The sequence below is a fragment of the Hyaloscypha bicolor genome (genome assembly GCF_002865645.1).
Source record: "Hyaloscypha bicolor E unplaced genomic scaffold K444scaffold_50, whole genome shotgun sequence".
Classification (NCBI taxonomy): domain Eukaryota; kingdom Fungi; phylum Ascomycota; class Leotiomycetes; order Helotiales; family Hyaloscyphaceae; genus Hyaloscypha; species Hyaloscypha bicolor.
This window is the reverse complement of record NW_020194552.1, coordinates 1484041-1499073: the sequence shown is the minus strand read 5'-3', so window position 1 is coordinate 1499073 and position 15033 is coordinate 1484041. Positions and strand designations below refer to the sequence as shown.

Genomic DNA, 15033 nt, shown 5'->3' with positions numbered 1-15033 from the left:
TATAAGCTAGCTAATATACTAGTTCTAGTACTACTACTTATTCTTTAGACTAGGATTATATAATAGGGCCATATATTTACTAGAGCCCTTTAAGTACTTATTATTTAGTAATAATAATAGTAGTAACTATATTACTTAAATTCTAACTACTTCTCTTATACTTTACTCGAGCTAGCTAGAGTTATTAACTTACTTCCCAGCTATACTTAGTTTACTTTACTACTATTACTACCTCCTAGTCTAGTTAGACCTTAAAGAATATATACTATATCCTTAATATTTATATATATATATTAACTAAGTCTAGCCTCAGGAAATTTATAAATACTCTATTAATAATATAGTACCTCTATATTATATCTTATCTATAGGCTAATTACTAGACTAGAATATAATTAAGTATATTTAATTTTATCTTTATATTATTCTTATTCTTTATAAACTCATTACTTTCTCTTATATCTTCTTCCTAATCCTATATCTTAATTACTTTACTAAAATACTTATTAGTAATAATAATAGTAACCTAATACTATATATAAATAATTAAATATACTTTAAGATACTTTACTATTACTATTACTAATACTATATTTAACTAATAACCCGCCTATAGCCTATACTTATCTATAAATAAGTAATTCTATTTCTTTTATCTAATAACCTATAAGAATAGGCATATATAGATTAGATACTATACTAGAATCTGACTTAATAGTAATAGTAAATAATATAATATATATTCTACTATACTATACTATTTCTATAACTTATTATACTTAGTTAGAAATACTATCCGGCTATTAATTATATATATATTTCATATAGAAAAGATATTATTAATAACCTTAATTAAGCCGAGCTCTAGCCCTTATATAAACTAGCTACTAGTAATATATATTATTACTATTAAGAGCTATAAGAATTACTATTTATAATTGAGATATACCGACTTTCATATATTAATTTATTCTTATTAATTATTATAACTACTATTACTACTACTACTATTATTATAGTTACCTATAAGTCTTTATTCGGGGATATTTATAAGTATTTACTAGTATAAGAACTACTAGTTCCTCTTATAGATCTCCTAATTCTCGAGATAATTAATAAAGCTAAGATTATTCTATTAAGAGTTTTATACTAAACCTATATAATTAATTACTAGTAATAGTAATATATCTAGTATATACTAGTAGAAAAGTAGCTTAAATAAGATCTTTTCTAATTCCCGGGTCACCTCTTACTATATAGTTCGAATCTTTACTATTATTACTTTTATACTCTAATAATATATAATCTAGTAATTATTAGACTAAAAGATATTTAATAGAGAATAATAAAGCTTATTAATAGCCTTTCTATAAGCAAGTTAAGTTAGAATACTTAATACTAGTAAGAATAACCCTTTATATAAATACTACTAATAGATCTCTACTATTTATACTTATACTAACTCGACCTCTATATAACTATATAATTCAAGCTCCGGCTATACTTATAGTAATAATATAACTTCAAATAATAATAGTTATATTATCTAAAGAACTTATATAAGAATTAGTATATAATTAAATACTAGCCGGAATACTTTTATTAATAGGTTAATACTATATATAGCCAAGAAATATATTAATAATAACTTATATAATAGAACCCGACTTATATCTTATATTATAATACTTATAATTAAGCCTATAATAGCTATATCGAGTTCTAAATTAGTATTATTTACTATTATTATTACTACTACTAATATTACTACTACTTCTTACTTTTCTCTTTCTTTAAGTAAATTATATAGATTATCTATATACTACTACTATTTCTTAATATATCTTATTCCTATCTTAGTCTTATTTTCCTAATTATTCTCGGGTAATATCCGTATTATATAATATAAGAATAACTATTACTATTAGCTATACCTAACTAGTATCTAGTTATTTGGTCTCTTAAATAAGTTCTGGCTTATAGCTTTATTTTTTAGTAATACCTATTACTTGAGAATATTCTTATAATTAATAGCCTAGAGTATACTAAAATAGTAGTTAAGAATCCGGTTCTATAATCCTAATACCTAAACTAACTATTACTTTTTTAAGTTAGGTAGTTTTATAAATTTAGTAATAGTAATAAAACTATATTTAGACTATAAGAAACTAGTATTCTAATTTATATATTATAATTATAGGTCAAGTTCTATTATTACTAGCTTTTAGTTTAAAACTAGTTATTATTCTTTAATTTCCTTATTTTATTCTATAACTTCTTTCTTGATTTCCTTATCTTTATCTATATTACTATTACTACTACTACTACTACTACTACTTTTATTTCTATTATTTACTATATATTATAAGATTAGAGAATATATACCTAACTTCTTTATTCTTGTCTATAATCTAATATTATATCCTTTTCTTTCTTATCTATATTTGGAGTTATATAAGATTAAAGATCTCTATATCCTTTATATATTTCTTATTATATTCCTTATTTATATATTTATATATAGCTTTCCGATTTCGAATTAAAAAGTTATAGTCTTAATACTAGTATCTATTAATAACTAGGAGAACTAGTTATAGAATAGATCTAGCTAGTAGTAGTAATATGCTTTAATAGTTATATAGCTATTATTACTACTTAATATATTTCTTAACTTGCTTTTAAAGCTCCCTTTTTACCTAATACTTATTATATAAATAGTAGCTTACTATTTCTAGACTAAGTACTTACTAATAGCTAGTACTATAATAAATAAGTATATAATACTTATTATTTAATATAAGCTATAGCTTTAGTACTTTAGATAATAGAAGTAGTAATTATATTAGTTAGTTTAGTATTTTGATTTTATTTAAATAAGTTAAATTCTAGTATATTTTAAACTAATTTAATTTTATAATACTAGTATTACTACTACTATAATTAGTTAGTATCTAATAATATATTTACTACTCTTATTACTACTATAATTAGTTAATATCTAATAATAATATATTTACTATTCTTATTACTACTACTTTATTTTTTCTTATCTAATTTACTTCTTGGATTTAATTTACTTCCTAGATTTCTTATATATTTACTAAAGCCTCTATTATTCCCTTATATATCCTATTTCTACTACTAATATTTCTTTCTATAAGATAACCTCGACTTTTCCTTTTACTCTTACTATTACTATTTCTTTAACCTTTATAATTATAACTTCTTTTATCTCTACTATTACTACTACTTTTATATTTCTTATATATATATAAGTTACTTTCTCTACTTCTTATTTCCTTTCTACTACTATTTATATTTAAATTATTATATTACTTTTAGATTATTATATTTCTTTTATATTACTTCTTACTTTTATATTATTACCTTTTCTTTAGATTATTATATTTCCTTCCTATTACTACTTTACTACTTATCTTTAAGTTATTATATTTCTATTCTATTACTACTTATATTTATATTATTATATTTTAGTTAGATTATTTATTATATTTTATATTTTCTTTCTATTACTATTTATATTTATATTAATATATTTTATTCGGATTACTTATTATATTTCCTTCCTACTACTACTTACTTTTAATTAAGTATTTGCTACTAATACTATTACTTACTAGTATATTAAATTAAGTAGCTATTACTATTCCTTTATTATATTAAACCCTAATAATCTTAGTAGCTTTATTTAATTACTTATACTAATAGATTTTGCCCCTGAATCTATTTTACTATTACCAGATTTTAACTACCTTATTATCCTTGGCCTCAATTCTACTAATAGTAATATAATTACTACTAATAATATTAAAAAGGCAAAGAAGTATACTACTAAGTATTAATATAAAGCTATACTTATCCGCTTCCCTGCTACTACTACTACCTTTCCCAGTATAGATCAAGTTAATATAGCTTATAACTATCTTCTTAATAGTATTACTAATATTTACTCTATTACTTATACTTAGTAAAACTAGTATTATAATATCTTCTTCCCGGAATATACTCCTAGTAATCCGCAAGTCTTCTAGCCAGCCCCTACTACTTCCTCTATTACTTCCGGATCTGGCTCCTTTACTACTCCCGGATCTAATATATTTACTACTTCCAGATCTGGCCTATCTACTATTACTAGATCTAGCCTATCTACTACTACTAGATTTTCTCGCCCTGCCTCTACCTCTACTAGCTAGACTACTTACCCTGCCAGCTATAAATACTATACTTATTTTATATTTCGTACTACTAATAGCAAACCTACTACTAGTAGTCCTTATCCCTTCTATTACTAGTACTACTAATATAATAACTATTCTACTAGTTCCTCCGGCCCCCCTCTCTATTATCCTACTATCTCTATTATTACCGGATCTGGATTTTCCCCTACTAGTAGTATTTATAAAGAACTAATTAAATTAAGCTCTAGTTCTAGTAGTAATAATAGTAATAAACCTATAAGTTTTGACTTTAATAATAAGAGTTATAGTAATAATAATAATAAGGAGGAGAATAATCCATTACTAATACTATCTCGAGAGCCTTATCTATATAGTAGTACCTTGTCTAGTAGCTCTTATAGTACTTGCGGCGGTAGTAGCTCTTATAGTATTTATAGTAGTAGCTCTTATAGTTATTATAGTAATAGCGGTAGTACTTAATATAATAATAAAATATACTATATATCTATTTCTAATTCCATTACTAATAATAGAATTATTATTAGTATATAGTATAATACTACTAGTAATTCTCCTAATACTATTACTACCGGTTTCGATTACTATGGCTATATCTTTTATTATATTACTAACTATAACCTTATTAGAAATAGTATTACTATATCTAATACTATTACTACTAACTTTTAAGATATTAATTTCCGTAGCCTATACCGGAATATAGATATAGTATAACTTTGCTTAGTAGTCGACCGGGACTTGTACTTACCTATATATTAGCGTCTATAAGCAAATAGTACTAGTACTAGTATTAGTGGGTTTTCTTTAGAGGTTTTTTTTTTCGGATTAGCCTTTTTTTTAGAGAGTGGTTTAGGTAGTAGTTTGGGCAATTTGGGTAGTTTAGAAAGTACTTATAAGTTGGGTTTTCGGGTTTTGGGAGGTATTAGTAATATTAGGAGATACCCTAGTTATTACTACTAGTAAGCCTTATTTTAGAAATAGTAAAAGTAAAATTTGAAGACTTTTCTATACTTCTTTTGCCACTACTAGTAATATAAACAAGTACTAGCAGTAATTGAATTAGTACTAGTAATACTATTATATATTAATTATTTATATACTTATATAATTTTACTCTTATATTTTAGGTATATATCTCTTAATATAGACTCGGCTAGTACTATACGATTATATCTATAGCTAGAGTATAGTACCTACTAAATATAATATTTAATATAATATATAGTATATATACTAGTAATAGTAGTAATAGTAGTAGTTTACTATATTCTAATATATTTATAGTACCGAAATTAGGTACTTTTTAACTCCTATAAAAATTTAAAAGTTCTCTATTATATAGTAATAGAGATAGTAGTAGTATAGACTACTTTGCTTATATTAGCCCATATAAAAAAACTCTATTACTATATAATAGAGCACTAAATAATATTAGGGCTTATATTCTTTAAGCTTGGCTATATTCCTCAGGTTATAACTACTAAGGAACTATATAGTTGCCTTAAACTCGTCTCCTAAGAGTTAGTATAACTATATTTATAGGTACTACTCTTAATTATATATCCCTAAAATAATATAGGACTTATAAATATAGTAAATAATAATTCTATAAATCGGATTATATAAGAATATAATAAGTATATATTTTAAGACAAGGAAATACTTATTTAAAGAGGGGTAAAAAGTAATAGGAAAGGTATTCTTTTACTAAAATTCCTTTTACCGGAAAATATATTAGTTAGTAGTATATATACTAATTAGTATACTAGTATTCTTATCTTTTACTAAAAAAGAAGCCTTATATAAGAGATAGATTTAGATTTAGAATTTAAATCTAAGAAATATTTATAAAAAGCTTTAAATTCTTTATTTTTTCTTTATAAGAAAAAGAACTTATATTAGAATTCGAATTTTAGCTTTTTAATTTCAAATTTATTTTTTTATAAAAGAATATATTATTAGTTAATTATTTTTCTAAATATAAAAACTTGTTTTTATATTTCGAAAAGCTTTTTTTTATATTAGAAATACTTTTTTATTATTATAAAAATAGTAGTTTATATCTTATAATATTAGAATTATATAATATAAGAAAAAAATAAAATAGAAAAAAATATAATTAAAGAAATATAATATAAAAAAAGAAAAGAAAATAAGAAATCTTTTATTTATTATTTAAAAGAACTATATTTTAGGAACTAGAACTATAAAATTATATTTTAGAACTATATTTATATTTACCTAAATCCCTAAAAAAGTTCTATTATTTCTATAATAATAGCTTCTAATAGGCTAGTAAAATATCTGCTATTTCTACTAGTTAGTTTTATAGAATTATTAAAGAACTATATCTTAGAACTATATTTTATATCTATTTAAATTTTTAAAGAAATAGAAAAGACTAGGAAACTATATTTTAAAAAGAAACTAAAGAACTATATTCTAGAATTATATCTAAGTCTATTTAAATCCCCGAAAGGATTTCCCCTAATAAATTCAGAAATCGGACTAAATTAGAAGATTTAATATATAAAATTTTTATATAACTTATTTAATAAAAATAGAAGACTTTATTAATATTTCGATTTCCTTAGAATACTTCTAATAAAAAGTTATAAAGTTCTTAGAGAACTTTATAGCAGGGTAGTATAGGCTCTCTAATTATAAGAATTTAATTTCGAAGAATAGTATTATATAGTAGTATATTATAATTAACTAATACCAAGTTATAGCTGGAACTAACCGAAAAATCAGTGAAATCTAAGGTATGAATCATTACTCAGATTTCTCAGATCATTATTCTTGATCCCAAATTGTATTTCTGGATATGATTATCGGCGAGCACAGCAGTACTTCAACTGTCATGCGAGCCCCGGCGGCCAGGGAATTCCCCAACGAACCCCTCCTCGCAAACGCCGACAGCCAATTCCTTCTCGGCAGCACCCCCGTAGTAGCCCCCGATCTCGCGTAAAGTGCAAACATAACTGACGGTGCCTTTCCCGGCTTTGGACATGGAGAAGTCTGGTACGATCGGCATGCCCAATTCCCTGTGGCCGCTTCCTCAGAACAAAATATCACGATCGATGCACCGCTTGGCCACATTCCAGTTTACATCCGTGGTGGAAGCGTGCTGCCTACGTAGCAAGCGGGCATGACAACTAAGGAGTGTAGGAGTAATCCTTGGGGTCTCATTGCGGCAACTAGTTTGGAAAGCACGGCGAGTGGGCAGTTGTATGTTGATGATGGAGAAAGTGTGAACCCTAAAGCTACGCTTTGGGTTGAGGTAAGTCACCGCCCCCCTCTTTTAAATCAAACTTGTTGACTGAAATAATTGCAGTTCTCGCTCACAAACTCAGCGCTGTATGCGTCGGCAAGGGGGAGGTACAAATATTCGAATCCTCTTGCCAACGTCACAGTCTTGGGTGTTGGATCAAGGGTCAGCAGTGTGCCTCTTAATGGGGCGAGTATCTCTAGTGGGTAGACTTATAATGTGACCAGCAAAGTATTGGTAGTCACTGGACTCAGTAATTCAACAAGTGCGGAAGCGTGGGGGAGTGATTGGGTTTTGAAGTGGGCTTGAAGAGAAGATTAATGAGTGAGGAAGAAAGGAGACGAGGAGATGTAAATATTAATGAATGAATAGAATGAATCCAAACGCATACCGTCCTGCTTGAATCCGAGAACGGTCCTCTCCTTGACTCCCTCGGTCCCTGTCCCACTCGAACCTTCTCTATCACCCCGATTCCTAAGGCCACACTCGCAGCAATTCTGACAGCCTGGCTCCGGGAATTCCGCTTCATGTCAAGCATCCGCAGCTCGGTTGCTTCATCTTCTTTACCCGCTTTCTTGGACAATTTCCAGTCCCACAGAACGTATGAACCCACTACTGCGATTGTGAGTGGGATCGACACTGCCCAGTAGATCCAGAAGATGGGGGAGACGGAGGGACTGTTAGAGATACTCGACTGAGGGACTTGGGAGGGTCAGTTATTTGGGCTGTAAGGGAAAGAGGTAGGAATCGGGTCGAAGAAATTCTTAACAAGAGGTTAAACGAGGAAAGCGGTTATAGGCAGAGGTCGGACTGAAAGAGGGAAGTGAAAGTGGAGGGTGGTACGAACCGAAAGGTGTGCTCCCGGGAGAAACGCTGTCCTGACGATTGTGATTGCTTTCTGAGAGACGGCTTCTCTTTTGCTGGAGTGGGCGAGCCTAGTCTGCGCTGAGGCTATCTGGAAGCTGGCTCTGTTGTCGATTTGGCCGCAGCACATTGAGAGCAAACTCCGCTGAACCTCGAGTCTTTGAAGGGTGGTGGACTGGTACTGTTTTTGCCCATGTAACTTCTTCCGATAGAAATTAATGCGAGACGAGAGCATTGAGTGCGTGTGGTGCTGGTTCAGTGGACATGTGGGCCGGGAGACGGTCTTTGAGCGTGCATTTCAAACAGAGACATCGCGTCGTCGAAGCCGTCTAGCACACGGAGATAAGCCGAGGGGCTTTTCTTCAACACCTCAGTGTGACATGTGGCCAATTCCATGATAATTTGATTGAAGTTGATGAGTCCGTACTCGTCTATATAACTATCCTGGGGTCCAGCCGCCGTTCGATCGTGGGTCACAGCCTGTTCAATCCTACGCAACCGCTCTCTTGCAGCTCGTTGCCAAATCTCTACCCGCACAGCGTTAGCAAGGCTGAATAAACCGCTGAATATGATGAGAGGGAAAATCATAGGGTGGGCGATCTGCTCTGCGGCAGCTTTGGTGGTATTCACGCTGTCGAGAATGTATGACTCTGTGGACGCTTTGGAGAACGCGGTCGTCATGTCCGTTTTCAGATTGTACGACAAAAGCAATCCCCAACCTTTGGTGCCTTTTTCCATGGCATCAGTCTTGCGGTAAATTATCTCTGGCGTGGAAATAGTTAGCTATGTGAACGGGCGATATGCTTAGGGACATTCGGCGATTTGCATCCTCATATGACATACGAATGGCTTCAAGTTGCTCATCACAGCCTGTCCAGAAGACTGAGAAGAGTGGCCTGACAGTGGTGGAGCCCTCAATACCCTTGTGAAGGAGACAGAACCCAGTCATCATTCTAGAGTACTTGTCTGGAGGCAGACTGATGACAGAGGGAGAGAAGGTTTTGGGATGGGATGCGTTCTGCTGTAGACTGATTATGAGTCAATAACATCGACCACCAAGTCCAGCACAGTTTTTAACAGACATCATCTTCGATCCAGTGACTTGGGTGACACCGTCGGGAAGGGTCCGCTGTGCGAAGGTGCCCTGTTCATGTCTTAAGACCAAATTCGAGAAAATTCAGAAGCGGACACACTGTCCGGAAGAGAAAGTCGTCAAACTGGTCGAGGGGCAACAAATGCTCCACCACCGTATCATAGCGAGAGCCCTAATTGAAACTGGTCAATCCTGGGCGCGATAACCTCGAATGAGGGCAGAGGACGCACAGATAGGTGTATATCTCTAGATATTAGGTTTCTTCGAAGCCCAGTCGGCACTTCTCGACGAGAAGCTCAAACAAATATATCTAAATCGAAGTGAGTGTATTCGAACCGCTAAAACGAGAGAAACTGAGAATGGACCGAGATAAGGCAAGAACTGCACGTCTGTCTACTTATTCAATTTCGATTTCATATCCACCAGGCGTGACAAGCCTTCGTCGTCCTTGTGGAGATAGAGGCAGAGCATCTTGAGAGCCTCGCCGCAAACGGAGAAGTTCTTCGAAAGACCTTATGCCAACACACGCATGTCCCACCTGGACTCAAGCCAAAGTAGATATAATGATGCTCAGCATGGAGCGGCGGGATGGACAACACATGCTTGCTTCCGTCACTCCTGGAGAAGACAAAGAGCCTGCAAACGTCAGAACTTGCCGGATGCTGGAATTGACTCATTGTGCTGCCGAAAGCATGCGAAATCGAAACAATCATTCGCAGTAATGAGCCCTTCGACTAGGCTCTCAATCAGCTGGAGGATTCGATTCATCGGCATGGGTATTGTATAATGCTTAGAATGATTCACCTCGAATCTCCAACAGATTCTGTTTTTAGCACAAAGCGCGCCGGCTCCCTCTTCAGGCCTAGCGCAGCTAAGTTCGCGTCCCGGGGTCAGCCAGGACCCAGCCAGCGCCCAGCCACATCTCCGGATTTCCCAGCTTCCCTCCTTTCTTCTCCTCCTCCCCCTACACCACCGGTGACACAATAACAACAACCCTTACAGCTATCTAACAGATGCATATCGAACGAAATAACGCGAACATTCTTTCCCTTCTCGGCCCCAACCAGATGCGCACTGAGATCAACCTCCAGAAACTGTTCCGCAACTATCGCTCCCAGATCAGAGTGGATGCTGAAAGACGTCGAGGAGCACCATGAGAAACCCAGCGCCTGCCTTGACAACTGTCCGAGGCTTCCACACTCCTGTCCCCGGGTCAGGAGACGAAGACTCGGACTACGGAACCCACACACCGTCGAGAAGACACAAGATCCACGATGTCGTCAGCGCGAACAGCAGCCCGATGCTGCGCTCCTCGGCCTCGCCAGCACCGGGTGGAATCAGCAAGCTGAAGCTGCAACTCGACACGCTGAACCTCGAGAACGATTCGCGCAGCAACTCGTTCGCGCGCAGCCGCAGCCAGCTGCGATCGCATCCGCAGAGCAGCACGGGCACGAACACGTCCGACGGTTTCAGCGATGATGAAACGTCCGACATCACCAGCTACGAGGTACCGCTTGAGTCCGACTTCGTGAGCGAGAGTCTGCGCGACAAACCACTGTATGGCGCGATCGAGGGTGGCTTGGTGCAGGACACGATCGCGCGGAAGATGACAGCCTCGGATTTTGAGCCTCTGCGCTGCCTGGGAAAGGGAACATTTGGCACAGTGCTTCTGGTTAAGCAACAGGCGACTGGGCGGCTGTACGCGCAGAAGCAGTTCAAGAAGGCGTCGTTGACTGTGCATAAGCGGCTGATCGAGCAGACGAAGACCGAGCGATCGATTCTCGAGAGCGTGAACAGACATCCTTTTGTCGTGAAGCTTTTCTATGCGTTCCAGGACCATGAGAAGCTGTACTTGATTCTCGAGTATGCGCAAGGCGGGGAATTATTTACACACCTGGCGCAGGAGCGCATGTTCACCGAGGAGGTCGCGTCCTTCTACATGGCGGAAATGGTTCTGGCGCTCGAACATCTCCATCGCAATCTGGGCGTCATCTACCGCGATCTCAAGCCCGAGAACTGCCTGCTGGACTCTGAGGGACACCTCCTCCTCACAGATTTTGGGCTGTCGAAAGTCGCAGTCGATGAGAACGACAAATGCAACAGCCTCCTCGGCACGGTCGAGTACATGGCCCCAGAGGTCATCCTGGGACAGAAATACGGCATGGCAGTTGACTGGTGGTCTTTCGGTGCCCTTGGCTTCGACTTACTGACTGGCAGTCCTCCATTCCAAGGTCAAAACCACGCAAAGATACAAGAGAAAATCTGCAAGCAGAAACTCGCCATGCCCTATTTTCTCGGTCCGGACGCCAAGGATCTCCTTACCCGTCTCCTGCGAAAGGAAACCCATAAGCGTCTGGGTTCAAACATGCCAAAAGACCTTCAAACGATGAAGAAGCATCGCTTTTTCCGCAAGATCGACTGGAAGAAACTCGCGAAGAGGGAGATCGAGGCCCCGATTCAGCCAGTGATTACCGACCCAGAACTTGCAGAGAATTTCTCAGATGAGTTTACGGATTTGGCGCTCAGCCCCGTATTGATAAGTAGTAAGGCGCCCTGGTCGAGTACCGCAACAGGACCGAATGGGGCGGAGAATCCGTTTGGTGGGTTCAGTTATGTGGCTAGTCAGAGCTTGTTAGATGGGAATGGGTTTGCTGGAATGGAGGTCGGTGCTGAGGCTGGCGTGGCTGCCTAGATAGCATTCCTCCTGATCATGACTATTGGATACACGGTACACATGGGATAGAAAAGACCAGACAAAGAGACAAATTTGTTCTTGAGGTGGGATGGGAGGCGTAATAGACAACTGTACTTTGGGACAGGGAATCTTCTTTTTGGCGTTCTGTCTGCTTTATTGTTATCGAGGGAGAGAATGGACATATTCGCACTCGCAACATCTCTATAATTTCTGAACCTCCGCTAGTGTGGACTCCGTCGAAGGCAACTTTTAAGGCTTATGCACAAAAGCAGACATCTTACAATATCTGCAGGTCTCTCACATTGTGCACCCTCATCTTTGATATGAACGCAATCTTGAAGTTCAGAATACGCTGCTGTATCAGTACTGCAGTCCATGCTGAGACTGAACTCTACCACCCCACCACTCTCTTCTCTCAACGGCTTGGCGATGGACAAAGCGGGGTAAACAATCGTGCACTAGTCACATTGGCCCCCTGATAAATTTAGGTCTAAGTTCCACTGCCGAGGAGAATGTTGCAGATGGTGATCGTGCCTATCCAAGAACCGGGCCGGCAAGTTCTCATTGCACATGAGTTTAAACTTCTTAACTCCTTCCTCTCTAGATTGCTAAGTTTAGGACTTGAATTGGTCCCCTCACTTGGAATAAATACCTCCATCTCATAGGTTCTCGGCGTCACCTATCAATTAAACAAGCATGAAATCGTCATCATGCCCAGGCGCGAAAAGCCCTTCGTACGAGGTGATACAGAGGAACACATGTGGCCGGTGGAATGATGAGGCTTCCTAAATTCGACCTTCCCAAAGGCTGGTCCCCCTCTTCGCACGCCACTCAATTGATTTCCTTTCAAGATGCTGGGACCCATTTCTCTAGTCTTACTTACACTGGCAGCTGGAGCACTTGGCTCACCAGTCAAAACAAATTTCGTACCTCAGAAATGGAGACAAGCTGGGAAGGCTGCTGGAGGCCATGTGCTTCATTTAAACATCGGGTTGAAACAGAGCAATTTCAATGAGCTTGAGCGTCACCTGTACGATGGTCTGATTGCCTCCCTTTCCGAAGTACCATCTCCTTCTAACTTGAGCTGACTTGAAATTCTCTAGGATCCGACCCAGATCATGATCGATACGATCAGCACTTGAGCATGGAGGACGTGAATGACATTGTCACACCCACAGCCAAAACCTCGGGCCTTGTGCACGAGTGGCTAAGTCAGAACGAGATCATGGGCCTCACCTGTAGCACATCCCAAAACTGGATCTCAGTTGCGCTGCCGATTGAAGTGGCCGAGCGGCTTTTGACCACCGAATATCACATCTATGAGCATGAAGATGGTGACCGCCTTATGAGAACCCCAGAATGGCCGCTTCCCTCTGTGTGCACGAACATAACGATGCGATCCAACCCACAACATCCTTCATGCGAACCTCAGCACAGAAGATCGAATTCCTTCTTTCTCCACCACAGACCTCTCCCGGATACACACTGCCCTCAAACGCCTCTATCTCAAAGGCCTGCAACGTCAGCTCCGTCACCCCAAAACACTTCATGAACCTCTACTCAACTCTCGTCTACGACCCCAAAGTCCCAGGACTGACCCAAGTCGGCTTCAACAAGTCCTTGGGCGAGATCCCAATCCGACCCGACACTGCCAAGTTCTTTGCGGAGTACCGTCCCCCGGCTGTTGATGCAGCATACAACTTCAAGCAGATCTCGATAGCCAATGGTCTAGTCTAGGGCGGTCCGCTGAATATTTCTAGGCAGCCGAAGGCACCTCTCGAGAAGTGAACCCCGATGCCCAAGCAATTACAGGAATCAGTGATCCGACTCCCGTCATCTCGTACTCAACTGGCGGCTCATCTCCTTTCACCTCGGATATCAATACACCGGATAACACGAACGAACCGTATCTAGTCTGGCTGAACTACGCCCTCAGCCAAGCAAACGTTCCTCAACTGATCAGCAGATCCTACGGATATGATGTGCAGACAGTCCCACAAGAATATGCTCAGCGAGTATGCAAACAAATGGCTCCCGGTGCTCGAGGCGTGTCAATCCTCTTCGCGTCCGGTGATCGAGGGGTATGAGTCAACAACACATGCCTTAGCAATGATGGGAAGAACACAACTATGTTCATTCCTTCTTTTCCACTAGGGTGTCCATATGTCACAACAGTAGGCGCCACGCACTAGTTCGAGTCCGAGTTTGTAGTTTTCAGGCCTGGGTATCTTGGCGCTGATGGGAATTATCAGGAGATCTACTCTAGTGGTGGAAGGTCCAGTAATTATTTCAAACGACTACTGTATCAGGAGAAGGTTGTAAGTGCGCATGTGCAAAACTTGGATGGGCTATACGACGGGTGGTATAACAGAGGTACGTTTCCCTCCCCATCCATGAGCTTAAAACTGGCGAGTGCAGATGGACGTACATACCCTGATATATCAGCGCAAGGGTAATACTTTGCCTGCTTGTGGAACGGAACCGAAGGCGTCATCAGCGGAAAAAGCGCTTCTACTCCTCTGATGTCGGGTATTATCGCACTTGTGAACGACGGGTTGCTTTCGTGTGGCAAACGATAAACCTCTTCTTGGATTCCTGAATCCGTTTATTTATCAGAAAGGATACAAGGGATTTACTGATATCACGAGTGGATGCGCGACTGGCTGTGGAGTTGATGGCTTTAACGCGACGGAGGGGTGAGACCCGGTTACTGGCTTTGGGACGCCCATCTCCCTTGTATTAGTGGGGTTCGCAAAAGTTTTGGGGAGGAGCGGAAGAAGTAAATGAACTGGACGGTCGAGGAAGTGACGGCCATGAGAACATAATTCAAGTTTAATAAATGTATGAATTCATGTTCGAACATCTGAAATGTGATTTCTACCTACTATCT

General features: G+C 37.6%; 3 protein-coding genes across 3 annotated transcripts; 2 read left to right on the top strand and 1 right to left on the bottom strand.

The window, feature by feature from the left end:
- Nucleotides 1-7741: 7741 nt before the first annotated feature.
- On the bottom strand, nucleotides 7742-9508 carry K444DRAFT_522731 (uncharacterized protein; the record flags this gene model as incomplete). Its single annotated transcript, XM_024874226.1, is given in 5 exon segments — nucleotides 7742-8185; nucleotides 8303-8605; nucleotides 8620-9119; nucleotides 9199-9383; nucleotides 9438-9508. Coding segments are annotated over 5 exon segments (1503 nt in total), but the record flags the coding sequence as incomplete, so codon positions are not given.
- Nucleotides 9509-10400: 892 nt separating this feature from the next.
- K444DRAFT_609914 (serine/threonine protein kinase-like protein) lies at nucleotides 10401-12438 on the top strand. Its single transcript, XM_024879655.1, has one exon. The coding sequence runs from the start codon at nucleotides 10602-10604 to the stop codon at nucleotides 12138-12140; it is 1539 nt and encodes a 512-aa protein (XP_024740641.1). The 5' UTR covers nucleotides 10401-10601; the 3' UTR covers nucleotides 12141-12438.
- Nucleotides 12439-12994: 556 nt separating this feature from the next.
- On the top strand, nucleotides 12995-14964 carry K444DRAFT_661139 (uncharacterized protein; the record flags this gene model as incomplete). The annotated part of the gene is made up of 6 exons (XM_024886546.1): nucleotides 12995-13181; nucleotides 13247-13518; nucleotides 13581-13874; nucleotides 13904-14224; nucleotides 14336-14516; nucleotides 14562-14964. The coding sequence occupies 6 exons, from the start codon at nucleotides 12995-12997 to the stop codon at nucleotides 14597-14599; spliced, it is 1293 nt and encodes a 430-aa protein (XP_024740640.1). The 3' UTR covers nucleotides 14600-14964.
- Nucleotides 14965-15033: the final 69 nt, after the last annotated feature.